This window comes from Phoca vitulina, unplaced genomic scaffold (genome assembly GCF_004348235.1).
Source record: "Phoca vitulina isolate PV1807 unplaced genomic scaffold, GSC_HSeal_1.0 scaffold10, whole genome shotgun sequence".
In the NCBI taxonomy this organism is placed as follows: Eukaryota; Metazoa; Chordata; class Mammalia; order Carnivora; family Phocidae; genus Phoca; species Phoca vitulina.
This window is the reverse complement of record NW_022589713.1, coordinates 3,391,038-3,411,957: the sequence shown is the minus strand read 5'-3', so window position 1 is coordinate 3,411,957 and position 20,920 is coordinate 3,391,038. Positions and strand designations below refer to the sequence as shown.

General features: G+C 39.3%; 1 protein-coding gene and 1 pseudogene across 2 annotated transcripts in view; both read left to right on the top strand.

The window, feature by feature from the left end:
• The first annotated feature begins 5,260 nt into the window (after window positions 1–5,260).
• The window catches only part of GMPS (guanine monophosphate synthase), a 62,024-nt gene continuing 46,364 nt past the window's right edge, over window positions 5,261–20,920 (top strand). Inside the window, exon 1 of one of the 2 annotated variants that reach the window (XM_032408383.1) lies at window positions 5,261–5,748. In XM_032408383.1, the coding sequence (XP_032264274.1) occupies window positions 5,722–5,748 (27 nt within the window). In that variant the 5' untranslated portion in view covers window positions 5,261–5,721. Of the gene's footprint in view, window positions 5,749–5,772; window positions 5,934–20,920 lie in introns of those variants that run through there. The other variant, XM_032408385.1, reaches the window with a different exon arrangement.
• On the top strand, window positions 18,858–18,947 carry LOC116635366 (annotated as a pseudogene).

Here is a 20,920-nt window from a genome sequence, read left to right as displayed (position 1 = left end):
ACATATTTATGTGCAAAAGGCCTGAGTCAAGAGAGAATATGTCATGTTTAAGGAACTAAAGCAGTATGGCTAGAGTAGAGCGAGGGGGCAGCAGTAAGAGAGCAGGAAACAAGGTAAACAGGGGATAGCCAAATCTCAAGACAAGGACCAAATGAACAATGTTAAAAGTTTTAACTTTATCCTGAGAGCAATGGAGAATTATTAAGAAGATTCCAAGCAAGAGATATATGATCAAAAATCATTTTTAAAAAGATTTTATTTATTTATTTGAGAAAGAAAGAGTGAGACAGCATGAGCAGGAGGGGCAGAGAGGGAGGGAGAGAGAGAATCTTAAGCAGACTCCACACAGCATGGAGCCCAATGCAGGGCTTGATCCCACGACCCTGAGATCATGACCTGAGCCGAAACAAAGACTCAGATGCTTAACTGACTGAGCCACCCAGGCGCCCCCCAAAATCATTTTAGAACAGTTGTCTTCAATTAAAAAAGAAACAATTCACATACCATCCTAAAAGGATTTTGAAATACTATATACTTCCTCCCACATTGGGATTAAGTTGGCATCTAATATTTTTTATAAGCTTTAAAGTTAATTTTTTTAATGGGAAGTTTAAAATATTTTACAGTTTGAAAGATGAAATGACCTTGGATTATACCTGAAGTATTTTATGATATGATACTCACCAAATCTGAAAAGTCATGTGAAATTTCTATCTGTGGATTTTATCAAATGTTATCTAAAAAATGTGTTGGTCTCAGAAACCACAAAATTACATTAATAAATATCAACATCACTAGTCTATATTGCCTAAGTTGTTCTGAATTTAGGGCAATTTTCACCCTTAACAAAACTACGTATGAGACAGGTAAAGGACTTATAGGTTTAAGATTATTCAACTACTCATTAAGAGAGGTTTCCAGACTTCCCCTTTTGCCAAAGATGCAGTAACAGGAACTGGATTTACCCTCTTGCTGAAACAACAACAATAACAACAACAAAAATCAGACAAAATATTTGAAACAATGGTTTTGAAATACTGAATATCAAGCATTAAAGGACAGAGATGAGCCCTTCAATTGCCCCAGCTTACTGCCTTGAGAATCTCTATAGACATAAACTTAACAGTATTAATAAACACATTAAATATAAATGGTCTAAATACTCCAATTAAAAGAAATTGGCAGATCAGACAAAAAAGCAAGATCCAATTATTTGCTGCCTGTAGAAAAACACTTTAAGACATAACATAAATGCAGAAACAGGTTAAATAGTTGCAAAAGCTATAGCATACGAATAACCAGTCAAGAAAGCAGGCATACTATTTTATTTTATTTTTATTTCTTTTTTAAAGTAAGTTCTAGGCCCAACGTGACACTTGAACTCCAGATCTTGAGATCAAGAGTCGCATGCTCTACCAACTGAGCCAGCAAGCCACCCCAGGCGTGCTATTTTAATATTGGACAAATGTCAGAGTAAAGAATATTACCAGGGATACAGAATGTCATTTCATAATGAGAAAGTGATCAATAACAATTCTAAACATTTATGACCCTAATAACAGAGTTTCAAAATACAAGAAACAAAAACTGATAGAACTGTAAGAAGTTGATAAAATCACAATTATAGAGATTTTAGAACCCCTCTCTCAATAACTGATAGAATAAATGAACAGAAAATCATCAAGAATATAATAGTCTTGAACAATATTATCAATCAACTTGACCTATTTGCCATATATAGAACACTCCACACAACAGCAGAATACACATTCTCCTTTTCAAGTACACACAGAACTTTCACCGAGATAGACTATATTCTAAGCCATAAAACAAACCTCAATACATTTAAAAGGATTCAAATCATACAAAATATATTCTCTGATCACAATGGAATTAACTTAGAAACCAATAACGGAAAGAGCTCTGAAAAATCCTCAAATATTTGGAAATGGAATAACGTGCTTTTACATAACTCATCGGTCAAAGAAGAAATCAAAAAGAGAAATTAGACACTGTTTAGAACCAAATGGAAATGAAAATATGATATATCAGAATTTGTGGGATATCAGTAAAGTAGTTCTTAGGGGGAAATTTATAGAGCTAAATACCTATATTAGAAAAGAAGATCTCAAATTGATGATCTCAGATTCCAACTTAAAAAACTAGAAAAAGAGCAAACTAAACACAAAGTAAGAAGAAAGGAAATAAAAAAGACTAAAGTGGAAATCAAGGAAACAGCAGAAAAGCAATAAATTAAACTAAGAGCTGTTCTTTGAGAGGATCAATAAAATTGGCAAACTTTTTTCTAGCCAGACTGTTGAGGAAAAACAGAAAACAAAATTACCAATATCAGGAATGAGAAATTTGATATCACTACAGAGTCTAGATATTAAAATGATAATAAGAGAATATTATGAATAACACTCTATGAATTTGACAACTTAGACAAAACTGACAAATTCTTTGAAAGACACAAATTGCCAAAGCTCAGTCAAGAAAAAATAGATAACTTGAAGGGCCCTATATCTTTTAAAAATTTACTTTGTAGTTAAAAACCTTATTACAAAGATAACTTTAGGCTCAGATGTCCTCACTGGTGAATTGTACCTGACATTTAAGAAAGAAATAACACCAATTCTATACCAACTCTTCTGGAAAGAATAATTCTACACAAACTTTCAACTTTATTCTCTGAGGCCAGCATTACCTTGATACCAAATCCAGTTAAAGACATTACAAGAAAATGGCCAGTTAATATTCCTCATTAACAGAGATGCAAAAATTTGAAAGCAAGAGTTAACAAATCACATCCAATATATAAAAAGGAAAATGTATGGGGGTGCCTGGGTGGCTCAGTTGGTTGAGCATCTGACTCTTGGTTTTGGCTCAGGTCATGATCTCAGGGCTATGACATTGGACCATGTCAGGCTCCACACTCAGTGGGGAGTCTGCTTAAGGATTCTCTCCCTCTGCCCTTCCCCCCACTCACTTGTGCACATGCTCGTGCTTGCATGCAGGTCCTCTCTTCCTCTCTCTAAAATAAATACATCTTAAAAAACGAAGAGGAAAATATATCATGATTACTTGAAGCTTATTCCAAGAATATAGGGCTGGTTTGACATTTAAAAATTAACCAATCAATGTAATCTACCACATTAACAAACTGAAAAAAGAAAAGCCATATAATAATGTCAACAGACACATCATAAAAAGCATTTGACAACATCCATTCCTGATCAAAACTCTCAGCAAAATGGGGATAGAGGAGAACTTCCTCAATTTGATAAAGGGAATCTATGAAAAACCTACAGCTTATGGATGAAAGACTGAATGTTTTCTCTCTAATATCATGGTTTCAGTGATATTGGGCACAGAAATTTGGGAAGTTTTGTTTTGGACTTGTTGAGTTTAGGGCCCAACATAGCACTGAATATCTAACTGGGGATGTGCAGAGCGATACGGATCTGGAGCTCAGAGGAAAGAGCTGTCATAGAGCCTATTAAAGGACATTTTAAAACTAGTTTTGATTTTTTTTAAAGATTGTATTTATTTATTTGACAGAGAGAGACACAGTGAGAGAGGGAACACAAGCAGGGGGAGTGGGAGAGGGAGAAGCAGAAGGCAGACGCTTAACAACTGAGCCACCCAGGCGCCCCAAAACTAGTTTTGATTTTTAAACAAGAACCCCAAAGAAACACAGGTGAAGAGTAAGAAAAGAAGAGGGTAGGGAACGGAAATATTGAAGAAAAGCAACACTTAAGCTTCCTCCTGTAGGATAGATACAGAAAGAGTGGCAAGAAAAGGTGACTGAAACAGTGTCAACTATCATAGGAAAAAAAAGACCAAGAACAATCTTACAGGTGAAAGGACACCTCTATGATACACTGTAAGAGAAATCCAGTTTCAAGAATGAGGGAGGGGTCAATAGAGTCAAAATTTGCAGAAGAACTTTAGATATAAGGATCCTGGTACCTTAGCCATAAGCACAGGTGACCACTAGAATATATTTAATATAGGTATTATCTAGTACAGATGGGCTTTAGCCAATCCTAACGCTGGCACATCACATTCCATTCCATTTCATTCTGGGTGGATAATGATGTAAGCTGAGACTCTCCTATTGGTTACTACACTGTTCTCTTGATTGCTCATACAGACCTACCAAGAGAGCACAGTATCCATGGCTTTAGAAAGTTCAAGTACCCGTTTTTCAACCCCAAAAAGGGTAAGTGAAATACTTTCATTGACTCAGGGGTCCGCTAGGATTTTGGGCCTTTTGTTCCCGATAGTAATAAACTGTCTATCTTTTCCCAGATCAGGTACCCCCTACCTCCTATTCCGAGAGGCAGAGAGGCACATTACCTCACTGAGCCTCAATTTTCTTTATTAGTAAAAAGTGGGTAAGAACATAAATCCTACCTCACTACTTTCGTGAAATAGCTTAGAATAAAATGAGTTTTTGTAAGTCAGGGTTGTCTTACTCTGGCTCCTTGATACCTGGAGCCTGACACATAGCATGAGCTCAGCAAATGGCTGTATCGTAGTAACTGAGTATTTGTTAAAAGGCTTTGTGAATCTGGAAGCTGTTCCAAATGTTATTTATTCTCCAACCGCGATTTAGGTTCCCAGGTCACCAAAGTAATACCTCATCTTGCCGGTTGTCAAGGAGTAGCTGGAAGAACTGTAGCCCCTTCCCCACAAACCATCTAAATAAAAACATAGGGTGCTGTGCAAACAGAGCTTCATGGCCAGTGCCCTGGCCCAGCATCCCACCAGACTGCCGCTCCCAAACCTCCTTCTTATGGAAAGTCTGTACCCGCTGTAGAACTTTTGCGGACCTATGTGATCAAATCTCACTTTGACGTCCCTTGAGATGTCACGACGAAACTCTTCACAGTAGCCTTGGCTGACCCCGTGTCCCACAACCTGACATGAGACCGCGCCAATGGCTAGGACCCAGCTCTCCGGAGACTTCCTACTCCGCTCCCCCAGCTTCTCACAGTGGTCGAAGGCCGCCGGCCGGCAAGCCTACTGCAAGCTCTCGGAGGCTCGGGTTTTTCTCAGAGGTGGGCCTTCACGGCGAGGAGGGGCCGACCGCCTCGGGCTCCTCCTCCTCCCAAGGCCGGCTGCCCGGTGCGGGGGCGGGACGGGAGCCGGGCTGTTAGTTGCGGGCTCCTCCCCCCCAAGGGAGGACCAGAGGGGGCGGAGGCGGGTCAAGTTCCTACTGGGGGACGGACTTTGGAGGCGGAGGCGGGGCCGGGCGCCGCAGTCCCTTCTTCCCGTGGACCCGCGGGCCGGAGAAGCTGCGGGTTTCTTTTCCCGGAGGCGGACCTGGGCGGTGGGAACGGACCTGGGGGGCGGGGCCGGACCCCGAAGGCCCCTCCTCCCCAGGCGGGCTTATTTGGCGGCGGGGGCATCTGCCAGGTGTCCGCGGTTTGGCTGCCTAGCCGAACGGGCTCTGGCTCCTCCCAGTGGCCGGCCGGGGCGGAAGCAGGAGGCGGGGGCAGCGTGCGCGCTGCTGGTCTCCTCTCCCGCGGCGCTGGGGCCCGCGCTCCGCGGCTGCTGCTAGATTCGGCGCCTCGCAGTCGGCTAGCTCCTCTCCGCGCCCGCCCGCGTCTAGACCAGGCCTCCTCCTCAAGCCCCAGCCCGCGGCGTCGACCCCGCCGGCCCTCTCCCGCCCCGTCTCATACTGTGGCCGCCGCTGCCGCGGCCCCGGCCCCGATGGCTCTGTGCAACGGAGACTCCAAGGTCAGTCTTTGGCGTGGGGCTCCCTGCCTCGCCGCTTCTGGGCGCAGGCGAGGCTCCGGGGCCAGGGAACCACCGCTCGACCCCCCTCCCCCCAGCCCGTCTGCGCAGCCCTGCGGCCCGGGCAGCTGCGCGTCGGAGAGTCCCCGGTCGGGGCCTGTGGCATGTTTTCTCCTCGGGAGCGGCAGGTGCTTTGTTGATTTTTGTCTTCGTGTCGGGGTTCCTGCGCCCGCCGGTCTCCGGGCGTCGGGGAGGGCGTCAGCTCCCCGCGGCCACGCCGCTGGCCCTCGCCTCCCCCGCTCCGCTGTGGGGCTCGGAGCCCGAGGAGCGCGGCCGGAGGGTGGAGGTAGGGAGGCAAGCGGGTGTGTGTGTTTGCTTCCTCAGCCCTCACCCCCGTCCCTTCGGGAGGCTGGGGGCCTTTTGTGGACCTCCTGGGGCCCGCGGAAGGCAAGGCAGGGTCGGGGCCTCGCGTGCGGCGTTCAAGCTGTGCTGGCCTCCAGTCTTCCCGCCTCCCCATTTCCCGCCTGCCCTCGGTGAGGCCCTCCCCGTTCCCCAACGCCGGCCTTGGGGTCCGCGGCGGCGAGGCCGGCCCTCCGCGAGGCCGCGTGATTGCAGTCCTCCTTCCTCCCCACCCCCCGTCCCCCAGTCAGTCCCCGGTCAGGGCCGGTGACCCGAGGGTCGTTCGCCCCGCTGCCCTCCCCCCCTCCTTCTCCGAGGGCTGGAGCGTGGGTCTAACCCCGCCCCTAGTCGCTGGCTGCTGCTTTTGCACGTTTGTTTGCGGTGGATCCCCTCCCCGCGGTGGGGAGCCCTCTCCGGGACGCGGGCCGCGGCCACCGCGTCCGAGGGCTGGGGAAGTGGGGAGTCCCGGGGTGTTGGAGAAGTTGCTAACTTGATGTGGGGAGAGCACGTTTGGGTCGCCGTTGCGCTTCTCGTCGCCTCCAACTCACTTTTTCTTTAGACCCTCCTCTTTCGTCTCGCTTCTGAATTGAGCACCTTCGCGTTCACTTCTGTATTAAAATTTTCGTTGGCTTGGAGTTTTCAGACCCTCACAAAGTCGCTTTTGTCAGCGATAAAGTGCATAGTTTGGAATTGGCGATTAACCTGAGCAAGATGTATCTCCTATACACCGTTTAGAGCCTGGCTTTAAGAAATTACTTCATTAAATTTTATTCATGTGTATGGGATTTTAAAAGTCAGGTGGGAATTGGTGTTCTAAGTCAGATAGTAGTGCCTCATGCAGGTGGTATTCTCTTTCAAAGGTGGTGTCTAAGTGTCACATATTAGTAGTAGGTCCCCTCCTACTAATGACTGCCTAGTACCTCCTAAACATTAAAAACTATTTGTTGAACAAATGAGGAAAGATGATAAGGTAGCGATATGTTCTTTTAAACCGAGAAAACTAATGCGTAGACGATGTGAAACTCTTTTCTCGGGACTCTAAAGGGGAATGAAGACAGTCGAACTTGTTTTTGACCTCAGAAGCTAATGTAAACCTCATTGTGCAGCTCTTTTCTGTACATTAGCTCACTTGCAAAGCATTTTTCTGTTTTGAGACTGATAACTTATCTTTGTGCGGGTAGAGGAAATGACCACTAATAGGAGGACTTAAACCTAATTTCAGACTTTGAAAGATATGTGGTGATTTGAGAAGAGTATTTTCACAAAATTAACTGGCAGCAGAAAGTTCAAGACTCAGTTTCCAAATTTGTGTGTCTTAGGTGTATAGAGCATACATTTTTTTTTCCTAGTTGATATTTTTGTTTTGTTTAACTTGCATTTTAAGGAGAGTCTCGATCAATTTGATATATTTTTGGATATTTGAGCCTCAAGTGAATTGCTGATTGATTTTATTTCAAGGTCCTTTAAAAACATACTCAAGGATGTGTGTTTTTGTGTGTGTGTGTGTGTGTGTGTGTGTTTGGAGTAACAATTAGATGTGAACTGAATTGGAAGCACTTTCAGGAGGAGCCATCAGGGAAATAACATATTTCATCAAATCTATTATTATTTCATGTACTCTTAAGGAGGAAAAAACTCCCTACAGTTAAATGGTGATATGTCATTGATCATAAGAAACATTTCAAGTAAAGAGATGTGTAAACTTGGGATAATATGCATAATAAATTAGGTGAAATAAGATATTTCTAAGAGGTCCACCTGGAAATCTGAGTAGGCATCTCTTTTCCATAGTTTACCACTGAACCACCCTTCCCTCTGGAGTGAAATACAAGTACTGTACCCAAGCTTACTTTGTTACATCTATTGTGACTCTTGACAGTTTTGTGTAAATCCTGGTTCATAAATTAAAGTGGGAGGAAAGAGCTGATTTTGATTCCTATTCTGGTACATTTCAATTTGTATCAGGATTTTCTAAAATGACATTTTTGCATGATAGAAATTAGGGAGAGACCTAACATCTATAAAAACATTTGGGCTGATTAACTATCCAAAGCAGAGGTTATTGTTTTCTTATTTAAGGAGTTGATATAATGTTGTTAAGAAGTTAAGATCTTATATAATGGTTTATTTAAAAACTTTTTTTACTGCTACTCAATGTTATATATGAATAGTATAAAGGTCAAGTATCAGACATAGTAACTATTTTCTGTTTTATTAAGGCAGGATTATCAGAATATTGTTCTTTGGGCTACTTGTGAAATTTCCCACTTTTTGGCCTTATCTAACCCTCACATTCTTGGTTGGAGCAGAAGTGGGACCTGCTCCATCACCTTTACTGAGATGTTGACTAGGGTAAATCATATTTGAATTAAAGGTGTTTTATAAATTGATTGTATGTGATATAGAATCTTTAATGACCTCTACTGTTAAAATTTTAAATTTGGCATTTTTAAATTTAAGGTTTTTGGGGGGGCACCTGGGTGGCTCAGTCGTTAAGCGTCTGCCTTCAGCTCAGGTCATGGTCCCAGGGTTCTGGGATCGAGTCCCGCATCGGGCCCCCTGCTCAGCGGGAAGCCTGCTTCTCCCTCCCCCACTACCCCTGCTTGTGTTCCCTCTCTTGCTGTCTCTCTCTGTCAAATAAATAAATAAAATCTTAAAAAAAAAAGAAATTAAGGTTTTTTTTTAATAAAACAAGCCAAATTTTATTTTTTTAAAGGTTTTATTTATTTGAGAAAGAGAGACAGAGAGAGTAAGAGAGAGCATGAATGGGGTGAGGGGCAGGGCTGGATCCCAGGATTCTGGGATCATGACCTGAGCTGAAGGCAGATGTTTAACCAACTGAGCCACCCAGGTGCCCCTTTAAATCTAAGTTTTTGAATCAGGTTGAAAGATAACAAGATTTTTTTCCTGGGTTGCATTGAGTATTAAACAACTGTCCTTTTATGATAACTCTATAGAACATTTTTTTAAAGATCAAAGATTTTTTTTTCCTGCTTCAGATTTTGTTCAGATAATAAGATATTCATCTAGGGCTAGGTTGATTAAGCGTCTGACTCCTGATTTTGGCTCAGGTCACGATCTCAGGGTTGTGAGATTGAGCTCACAATGGGGTCTGTGCTAGGGGTGAAGCCTGCTTAAGATTCTCTCTCTTTCTCCCTCACCCTACCTCCCTCTCTTTCTCCCTCCGCCCCTTAAAAAAGAATCTTCATCTAGAATGAAAGAGCTGTTACAAAAGGAATAGTTTTTATTGTTTCCTGTTCTTAGACTTGGAAGGTTTTGAAATTCCTCCAGGAACTTCAGATAGCCTTGTCTTTTAGCTGGACCAAATGTAGACTTGTCCTATACTTGTTCAAATGTATTTGATACTTTTAAAAGGCTATTTAATGATTCCTATTACAAAGGATGCTGTTTAACGTAATGAATACTTATTTGCTATCCAGAAGAATAAAATTTACCTCTGTTATGGTGCTTACAATGTCTTCATCTTTCCTTCTAACCTAGACTCTGTTTAGATGCTCAAAATGAATGAAGTCCTCAGGGATAAAACAATTCTGAAGCACTTTGTGAATCAACAGAAAAGTAATCGTTTCATAGGAATTTGAATCTTTGTATAACATGTATAATTCTGAGTTGTGTAGAATACTTTTCTCATGTTTATTGTGGAATAGAGACGTTTCTGTATTTGCTTAAGAATCACAGTGGTTTAAAAAAATAGTTTTACTATAGTAGTAATGTGGTATTAGTTGGTTTTCTAGTGGTGGACCCTTGCCATGTTTTGAGGACCAAGGAGATGGTTTATATAGTTATGTCCGTACATTCCCTAATACAATACATTATAATGTGATAGGGAGTGAGGTGTTTGGTTATAGTAGTGTGACCTTATAGTCTTTGTCTAAACTGGGGCACTTAAACATGAAAGGAATTGGTAAAAATAAATTGTAATTTCTCTAAAATAAAATATTACCAAACAAAATAAAAAATTTTGGTTTTATACAATATAGTAAATAAATGACAAAACTCCTGTAGCAAGAATGCTCAAATTACTCTCTCTGGAAATCATGCACGGGAACACACAACATCTCTTTCCTGCATATACGTTACAGATACCTTACTCACATTTCCCACTGACCCAGATGATGGTGGCCTAGAGGTTTGGTGCATCTTGCAAGCTGAGCAATGGCTGTGGCACTGAAGACTGGATAGAGTTAGCTACCCTTAGATGCCCCTGTCCAGGTGTACTTCATTTTATTAGGAAAGGATGTGGAAAAAGAAATGGTATATGAGTGGTTGGCTTTCAGATTGAACCTAAAGTTAGAAGTGAGAACTCTGTGTTCATTGCACCTGTACTCCACAGAACTAGACAAAACCATGGCAGAAGGTGGAAGTATAAAGTGAAAGTGTAAGAAACCCATCCTATGTTACTTTAATGCAGTTATTCATAAGAATGTTAAAAAATGAAGACTATGAGATAAATGGGTGGGTGTGGGAATAACAGGTGTAAATTAGGACAGTCCTGGCAAACTGGGCCATATGGTCACTCTAGTTATAGAGCACGTATTGCCCTGAGTTTGGATCTTGATTTCAACAGTGACATCTATTTAAAATTTGGCTAACATTTAATCCTAATGTGTATATTAGAATAATTATTTCTGAGTTAGTAACTATGCTAAGAGTTTATGAAATTCTTAAAAACTGAGTGTCAAATTACTTGTTTTCTAAAGGTGAGAACCAGCAGTGTTGAAACTGACCAACAGATAAAATCTGCTCTAATCTACCATAACGTTTTCAGGGGATGTTTCCCAAACTTTTAAAGCTGCCTGGACATGCAAAATTCTGATATTCTTGTTTGTCACAGTAGAACAGAATCCTTTTTGTCTCTTAAAACTTACTGAGATCTGTGTAAATTTAAGTCACCTTCACCTTGTCTGTAATTTGGAAAATTAGTTTTAGTAATCCTTATCCTCTGAGTCTCATTATGAATATAAATCTAAGACTCCGGAATTCTAAAATGCTGCTTTGAACAAATTTTGGATGAACAATTCCTAACTAATTTGGGAAAATTTAGATGAATTATAGATAAATCATTGTTTTGATACATTTATTGGTAATAGTGAAACTTTTTATGCTGTAATTTTTTCCCCCTTTAACATTTTATGAAACATTTCAGACTGACAAGCAAGTTGAAATTTTAGTCAGCATTTAGGTGTAAAACCTAGATTCTACTCTTTATTTTTCTTAAAAAAAAATATATATATATTTTTGGGGCGCCTGGGTGGCTCAGTCATTAAGCATCTGCATTCGACTCCTGGGATCGAGCTCTGCATCGGGCTCCCTGCTCAGCGGGAAGCCTGCTTCTCCCTCTCCCACTCCCCCCTGCTTGTGTTCGTTCTCTCACTTTGTCTCTCTCTGTCAAATAAATAAAATCTTTAAAAAATATATTTTTATAACCACTTTATTGAGATATTCGTATACCATAAGATTGTGCCATATAAAGGGTTCAATGGTTTTTAGTATACTCACAGATTTGTACAACCATCACCACAGTTAATTTTAGAACATTCTCATCACCCCCAAAAGAAATCCTGTACCTTCTAGCAATCAGTCCTCCTTTCTCCTGGTCTGCCTTTCTCTCCCAACCCTAGACAACTACTAATCTGTTTTGTCTCTATAGATTTGCCCATTCTAAACATTTTATATGACTAGAATCTTACAGTATATAGTCTTTTGGGACTGGCTTCTTTTATTTAGTGTAATGCTTTCAAAGTTTATCTGTCTTGTGGCATGTGTTAAGTACCTTATTCTTTATTACCAAATAATATTCTGTTGTATGGATATACCACCTTTTACTTATCAATTCATCAGCTGATGGACATTGGGTTTTTTATACCCTTTGGATATTATGGATAATGCTGCTATGAATATTCTTGTACAAGTTTTTACGTAGACATAAGTTTTCATTTCTTTTGGGTATATACATGAGGGTGGGATTGCTGGGTCATGTAGTAATTCTGTATTTAACCTTTTGGTGAATGGTCAGACTGTTTTCCAAAGTGGCTGCAGTATTTCTGTCAGTATTTCTGCAGCATTTCTGTAAGTAGTGCATGAGGTTCTAATTTCTCCACGTTTTTGCCAGCACTTGTCTTTTGGATTATAGCCATCATAGTGGGTATGAAGTGGTATCTCATTGTGATTTTGATTTGCATTTCCCTAACGACCGATGACTTTGGACATCTTTTCACGTGCTTATTGTCCATTTGTATATTTTCTTGGGGGAAATGTCCATTCAAATCATTTGCTGATTTTTAAAAGTAGGTTACTTGTCTTTTTATTGAGTTGTAAGAGTTCTTTATTCTAGTTTGACAAGTTTCTTATCAGAAATATGTTTTGCAGATATTTTCTGCCATTTGTGGGTTTTTACTTTCTTAATGGTGTCCTCTGATGCATAAAAGCTTATAATTTTGATGAAGTTCAACTTATTTTCTTTTGTCAGTTGTCTTTTGGTGTTTCATCTAAAGAGCATTTCCTTTTTATTATTATTATTATTATTTTTTAAATTCCAGTTAACATCCAGTGTAATATTACTTTTAGGAGTAGAACTTAGTGATTCGTCACTTATATATAATTCCCAGTGCTCATCACAAAAGTTCCCTCCTTAATACCCATCACCCATTTAGCCCATCCCTCCCCCTCCCCTCTAGCAACCCTCAGTTTGTTCTCTATATGTAAGAGTCTGTTTTATGGTTTGCCTCTTAAGGAGCATTTCCTAATGACCTTGAATCTTGTATAATTGCCTATGTTTTCTTCTGAAAGCTTTGTAGCTTTAGCTCTTACATTTAGGTCTTTGATCCATTTTTGTTGTGAGATCCTAAGTTATAATTTGGTGGAACATTTTCATATTGTTGCATTATTGTCATGAACTGTGAGATATGGTCCTCCCAACTCCCGACATCTGATTGGGTGAAATAAGGCACCAGATTTATAGCATTAGACTGAGGAGATAACTTTTTAAAAGGTAATTAAAGGTAATTAGGAATAAAAGTACAAACTTTTAATGGATGGTTAATTGGATGCTTAATCCACTTAAGTGGATTTAACCTGATTTTGGTTTTGTAATGGAGGGGCTCTTAGATTTGAGTGAATGTTGGCCTTGTTTTTGACACCATGGCAGAGCTTGACCATCTGGTGCCCCTGAAGGCTGAGGGTAAACAATTACTTATTGTAACATTGTTTGTCAGTTTGTGGAGACACATGGTTTGAAAAAGGTCACTAATAAATATTTTGTTTTGCTTGTTTTTATTGAGGTAAAATGTACATAGGTGAAGTGTATAGATCTTTTAAGTGTACAATTTGAATTTTGACAAATGTATATACCTGTGTAACCACTACCCCAGTCAAGATATAAAACATTTCTATCACTCCCAAGTTCTTGCATGTCCCTTGGTTCCTCCAGCAGCAACCACTGTTCCCATTTCTATAGCCAGACATTAGTTTTGTCTGCTTTGAACTTTATATAAATGGAATCGTATGGTGATGTTTGGCTTCTTTCACTCAGCATAATGTTTTTGAGGTTTATCTATGTTGTATTAGTAGTTCATTTTTATTGTTGTGTAGTATTCCACCGTAGGATATACTAGAATTTATCCATTCACGTGTTGATGGCCATGTGGACTGTTTCCAGATTTTGTGGACATAGATGTTCATTACTCTTGGATAAATACCTAGGAGTGGAATTACTGGGTCAGAGGATACCTTAATAGGTTTTGGTATTTTCTATTTTGTACAGTTTAGAATATTTAGTTCTAATAATCTACTTGATGCCTGGAAGAGATAAACACTGGTAGAGTAAAATAAACTTAAAAAAATTGCATCATGGGGCGCCTGGGTGGCTCAGTCGTTAACTGTGTGCCTTTGGCTCAGGTCATGATCCCAGGGTCCTGGGATCTGGGCTCTCTGCTCAGCGGGAAGCCTGCTTCTCCTTCTCCACTCCCCCAGCTTGTGTTCCCTCTCTTGCTGTGTCTCTCTCTGTCAAATAAATAAATAAATAAACTCTTTAAAAAAAAATTGCATCATAATATTTTGTCCTTAAGGGTATTTTAAAAAGTACCTTGTTGAGCTGTATTTTAATGGGAATAGGATCTGGTTTGTGGGTAAACAGGCTACTTTTAGATTGGCTTTATAAACATGTACCAGTAGAAATGAACAATTTCTTTATTTGATAATAGCAATCTGAATTTTAAATTCAAAAATAATTTGAGGGCTTCTGGGTGGCTCAGTCAGTTAAGCATCTGACTCTTGATTTCTGCTCAGGTCATGATCTCAAGGTCGTGAGATTGAGTCCTGTGTTGGACTCCACGCTCAGCAGGTAGTCTGCTTGGGATTCTCTCTCTCCCTCTTTCTCTGTCCCATCCCCTGCTTGCATGTGCACCCATGCATTCTCTCTCTCTCTAAAATAAATAAAATAAAAAAATAATTTGACAATAAAGCTGATGAAAAAGGATTTGGAAGCACTCGGGATTTAATAAGGCTGGGTTTCTATTTCTTTTTTTTTTTAAAAAATGCAACCTTGGCATTGGTGCAGTATTTGCATATAAAAAACTATTTTCAGGTGTTTGATAAGAACTTTTCTATCAGTTTGTGAGGCATATTATCCTGGTATGGTAAATCTTGGGTTCACCAGGCCTACCTCTCCAGAGGTTAATTAATAGTGCCTCTACGTGGTTCCTTTTCCCTGATGTCTTTCCTTCATTAGTTACCCCCTTAAAAAAAAGATAAGTATGTATTTATGTTTTAAATTTCCAAAGCTAGAGAATCAGTGTAATGTGTATCTTAAGGACAAGGTCACAGAGAGCTAAGCATGATTACAGCCATTTTGAATAATTTTGCCCTGTATTCTTATGTATTTCTGCTATATATGGCCAGGGAAAGCAGAATCATAGTATGTTACCAATTGAGAACCTGCCATGGGTGCTTTGGTGTTAAACAGTTTTTGTAAAATTTCACTTTAGGTGGTATTAAACATTCAGGACATGTGAACTAATTTTTTGCTGACAAGTTTGTGGGTCAGCTCAGCATTGCTGAGCTCCACTACTTTCATCCTTCTCTTGGGACTACTAGGTTGATGGTGTTTTCATGATGGCAGAAGGACAGGATGGAAGTAGAATCATTAAGATGGCTTGGCACTCTACCATTTCAGCCCTCATTACCTTGGCCAAAACAAGTCTCACGGTTGAGCCCAATGTCAAGAGTGAGGAAATATATTCTGCCTAAAACAGGATGAACTGCAAAGTCATATGAGAAATGGCATGGATATAGGGAATAGTGAAGAATTAGGGCCAATAATACAGTCTGTTACATACACAATATTAAAAACATGCATAAGTAGAGCAAAGAGTATAAAGTACTAACCAGCTAAACAGATATAAGCATATGGTCAGACTTCTTTCATATACATATACATAGAATGAACTACTGTATAACTGTCAACTGTATTCAATAATCGTACCTAGAATTTTTTATATATATCATAAGAGACTTAGACTTTTTTGAGAATCATATACCACTTACAATTAAAAAAATATGAACTAAATTAGTTTTGGTATTTTTAAAACTTTCTTCATGTTTAGTCTGATACTTCTAAGTTATTTTTTGACCTGAGTTGTCCAAGAACTGTTTTTCCACACATCTTCTATGCCATCAAGAATTTTGATGATTCAGCATTTCTTGAGAGTGCTCACTTACTTCTGGAATTTTTTTCCAGGCCATTGATGACTCATTCTGCAAATTTTTTGTTTTTGTTTTTTTTTAAAGATTTTATTTATTTGAGAGAGAGAGAGAGACAGCGAGGGAGGAAACACAAGCAGGGGGAGTGGGAGAGGGAGAAGCAGGCTCCCTGCTTAGCAGGGAGCCCGATGCGGGACTCGATCCCAGGACCCTGAGATCATGACCTGAGCCGAAGGCAGACGCTTAACGACTGAGCCACCCAGGCCTCCCTCATTCTGCAAGTTTTGATGCTAGTACTTCCTTGATCTTACCAGAAGATATCAATGGAAGTTTTTCAGGTAGTATCCAGAATTCAGTCCTTCTTCAAGTAGTTTTTAAATGTTAAGGGGTTGCACTTGTCCAGTGATACTACTAGTAGTAACAAGCCACTGCACTCTCCAGGGGTCTTGCTCAAGTGTTTATAGAATACATAGAGAAATGACATAGAGAAATGAAATAGAGTTATATAAAGTTTCATAATGTCTATCCTAGATGAATTTCAGCCAAGCTCAGCTATATTTCTTTTGCTCAAACCTTGGGACATCTTTCTGCTCTAAGGGAAATTTTCTGAGAGACTCCAGGGAATCTCTTTCCCTTGAGGGATTTTATATCAAATTGTACATAACTATAGCCATGGCAGTGACAGCTGTGTCACTGAGCTAATGGAAAATTTAAGATACAGTGTGATTTTAGAGATGTCTGGCTTCTTTCAGTTGGCATGTCTGAGATTGATTTATCCATGTTGGGATTTTTCAGCCAAAGAGGACATTACCCTCTGTGGGATCATGGGGTGTTTAAACAGCAGTTTAGGTTAAAGATTAGGTCAAGGCCTTATGGGGCTTGGACGGTATTTTGGACTTAATTGAACTTTATTCTGAGGGGAAATAATTGAAGAATTTTAAGCAGGGGGAGGACTTGAAGTCCAATTTCTTTTTTCTTTTTTCTTTTTTTAACATAGGCTTGTTAACCAACTGATCAAAGTCAGGATCACCAATAGTGGAATAAAATGACATCGTATCCTTGCCATTGTGTTTTATTAGGAAGAGGCATAATTACATCATCAGTGTAAGATTGTTGCCAAAAAAATGTTTATCTGGAATCTAATCATAAGGCAGCAAATAGATTCTGGTTGAGGCATATTCTACAGAAAGCTGGTCTGAACTTTCAAAAAAATGGCTGTGTCCTAAAAGACCGTAAAAAGGTGAATAGGTAGTTTTGGATTAAAGGAGACAATGACATGACAGTGTGAGTACAGAGTCTGTGGTTTTTGATAGGGTTCTGGAATTAAAAACAAAACAAAACAAAAAAGCTAGGGGCACCTGGATGGTTCAGTTGGTTGAGTGGCGGACTCTTGATTTTGGCTTAGGTCATGATCTCAAGGTCCTGGGATCAGGCTCCACCCTCAGTGGGTTTGGGGGGGATCTGCTTCAGGATTCTCTCTCTCTCCCTTTGCTCCTCCCCCCACTTGCTCATGCTCTCTCTCTCTCAAATCTGAAAAAAAAAAAAAAAAAGCCATAAAGGACATTAGTGGTGACATTTGAGGAAATTTGTGTGTAGATACTATTAGGACTAAATTTCTTGGGTGTGATTATGTATTGTAGTTATATAGAGGAATGTCCCTGTTGGTAGGAAGTAAGTACATGCTGAAAAGTGTTTTGGGAGAGAAATATCTATAATTTATTTTCCAGTAATTCAGAGGAAGAAGTATATATAGATAGAAATAATGCAAATGTGGCAAAATGTTACTAATTGTTGAATTTAGGTGGACAGTGGGGTTTATCGTGCTATAGATTTTTTTTTAAGTTTATTTAAATTTAAAAATTTTTTAAAGTTTATTTGTTTTTAGTAATCTCTACAACTAGTGTGGGGCTTGAACTCACAACCCCGAGATCGAGAGTTAACAGGGTCCTTTGATTGAGCCATCCAGGCACCCTGTGCCATATTTTCAACCTTTCTGTAGGTTTCTGTAGGTTTAAAATTTTTCAAAAATAAAAAAAGGAGGGTAGGACACAAGCATATGATAAGATCAAGAGCTAGAGAGTCTCTTCGATTTAACCCTTTAATTGTAGGCTCAAACTTCATTCAGTGTTGTATGTGAGGTGATGGTTTCTTATGAAAAACCTTCAGTTAAGTTTGTTGACATTTCTAAAGTACCTAAGATGTTAGATAATTTTGTGAAGAAAATGTACAATTTTTCCCAAGTTATAGTTGTGGTGAGATTAAATAAGTAAATATGCTACTTCCAGTAGCCTTTTGGTAATGAAAGGATTATTCTGGGTAGTTGAGTATTTCAGATGACTAAAATGTCTGTGTGTGTGGGTGGGGGGTGGTTCTTAAAATCTCTTTTAACCCTAAGACTTTTATTTTGGCAACTGAAGTCTACTAAAGTGTTTTTTGAAGAGCAACTACCTGAATAAGTTTAGTACTGATGAAATTCAACTTCCAAAATCATTTATATAGTATACTACTATTTTTCTCAGACATCAGCAGAACATTATTTCACTCATGTAAGCAAACTTTCTAAAGTAATAAAGCTTACCTTTTAAGTACCAAAATATTAAAAATTAAAATAACTTTGAAGTCTTCCAAAAATATAGTGCATATTTACCCACCTCTATAGTGCTACTTGTTTTGGGGTTTGAAAAGGCCTACATTTACCTTCTGCTTCTGCCAGTGTGTCCCTAGGCAGGTGATATAGTATCTGAGTCTCATTTTCTTCATCTGCAAAATAGAAGTACATACCATTATGAATAAGAAAATATGTAAAGCACATGAAACATTAGGTATGAAGTAAATGTTAGTTCCCTTTTTTTTTTACTTTAAAAATCTTTTTATTGTAAAATAAAACATGGATAAAGAAAACTACACACAACAAATGTATAGTTGAGTGAATTATAAGTCATGTGTGCTTTTTATCCAAAATATTGAAAGTTTTTTTTCTTTAAAGCCCAGTAATTTGTTAAGCATATTTGTTGGTACAGAGAAGATTAGCATGGCCCCTGTGGAGGGATGACATGCAAATTTGTGAAGCGGTCCATATTTTTCCATTTGCAGCGATGTGGATGGAGCTCTAGAGAGAGTATGATGCTAAGCAAAATAAGTCAGTCAGAGAAAGACAAATACCATATGATTTCACTCATATGTGGAATTTAAGAAATGTAACAAATGAGCAAAAGCAGAAAAAAGAGAGAAAGGCAAACCAAGATAGAGACTCTTACCTCTAGAGAACAAACAGATGGTTACCAGAGGGGATGTGGGTGGGGGGGATGGGTGAAATAGGTGATGGGATTAAGGAGGGCACATGTCCTGATGAGCGCTGCATGTTGTATGGAAGTGTTGAATCACTATATTGTACACCTGAAACCAATATTACATTGTATGTTAACTGAGTGGAATTTAAATAAAAATGTAAACAAGTATATGTTGAGATTGGTCATTCTGGGTTCATAGTCTAATTTTGATTCATAATCTTTTATGCCTTACATAATTTTCTTAATATCTTTTAGTTCATTTAGAAATTGTACTTTCCAGTTTTGATCTCTTCTTTTTGGCTTGCTCTTGTAGGATGTTTTTATTCCTTATTCTCTCTTTTTTACTTTGAGTAACTTTGTACAGGATTTGACTTCTATAATTTGTTTCTCTTATATGTGAATATAGTTTTCCTGAGTTTTTAGAAGGAATCTTGATTCGGATAACTTTTATAACTTTATAGAACCCCCTCTTCTGTTAAAATTATGGCAGCTTGTTCTCTGAGGATTCCTTGCTCTGATTCTTCCCTCTATTTTAGTTTGACACTTCTATTTTCCTTCTTCCTTGCCCTTGTTTGTCCTGCTTAATTTTGATTCTGCTTCCAGCAGTTGCTTCTCATTTGTGAGCCTTGTTCTAGAAGGGAGCCCTGGCCCATTAGTTGAGAAAGTTCATGGGGATTAAACTCCTTCCACCCCTTTAAGCATTACCTTGGGTCTCCTGCTACCCATGTTACTATTGGAGTATGCATACCTTCTCCCGGTGCAACTGCTGTAGTCGAATTGGCCCCTGTGCTTTCTTTTCTTTTCTTTTAAATAAAGATTTATTTATTTATTTGAGAGAGTGTGCTCGTGTAGGGGGAGGGGCAGAGGGAGAAAATCTTCAAGCAGACTCCCCCCTGAGTTTGGAGCCCAACCTGGGGCTTAATCTCACGACCCTGAGATCATGACCTGAGCTGAAACCAAAAATCAGGCGTTCAAGTGACTGAGCCACCCACGCGCTCCTGACCCCTGTGGTTTCTAGCGAGTACCTTTTTGGCTATCTTGGAATTCTGTTCTCAAGTTATTCAGTGAAACTCGGTTGTTTCCCCCACAAATGCTGTTACACTAGAGTTTGTGACTATGGTAGTTTATTCCTACCAGCTTCTATTTGGGGAGATAACTTGTCATTTAGTTTTTGGTTTTGCTATTCAGTGATACATGGAAATTCAGGAAGATCCAAAAATGATACCATCTCCATCTTATGAGAATCTGCCAGATTATTTTGCTTTATTGTTAAATTAGGGTACTGATATGGTTTGATTGTTTCCTTAATATCATTTATTGATGTCTTAAAAGATATCTTTATGAACATCATTTACTTTATTATGATGATCTCAAGTCAGTTGAGAGGGATGTGAACCTTTTAGGCATTTGTGTTTCTTTTTCTTTTTCTTTTAAGGATTTTATTTTTAGGTAGCCTCTACACCCTAAGATTAAGAGTCACACACCCTACAGACTGAGCCAGCCAGGTGTCTCTGTGTTTACTTTTTAATTGTATAAATAGATATAATAGATTTTTCTGTTGTGTACTGTTGAATTTTATTTGTCTCTACTATTGATGTGACTAACAGCTTTTCTCATTAGGGTCCTTTTTCTAATCTGTTAAGGTTTGGAAGTCTATCAAACTTTATAACTCTGTGAAGTAGGAGTAAATAGAGTCTAGGTTTTGAGGGAAAGGAACTTTTGCTTACGTTACTGGTGACCTTTTTGCTTTCCCCTGAGTTGTTGAA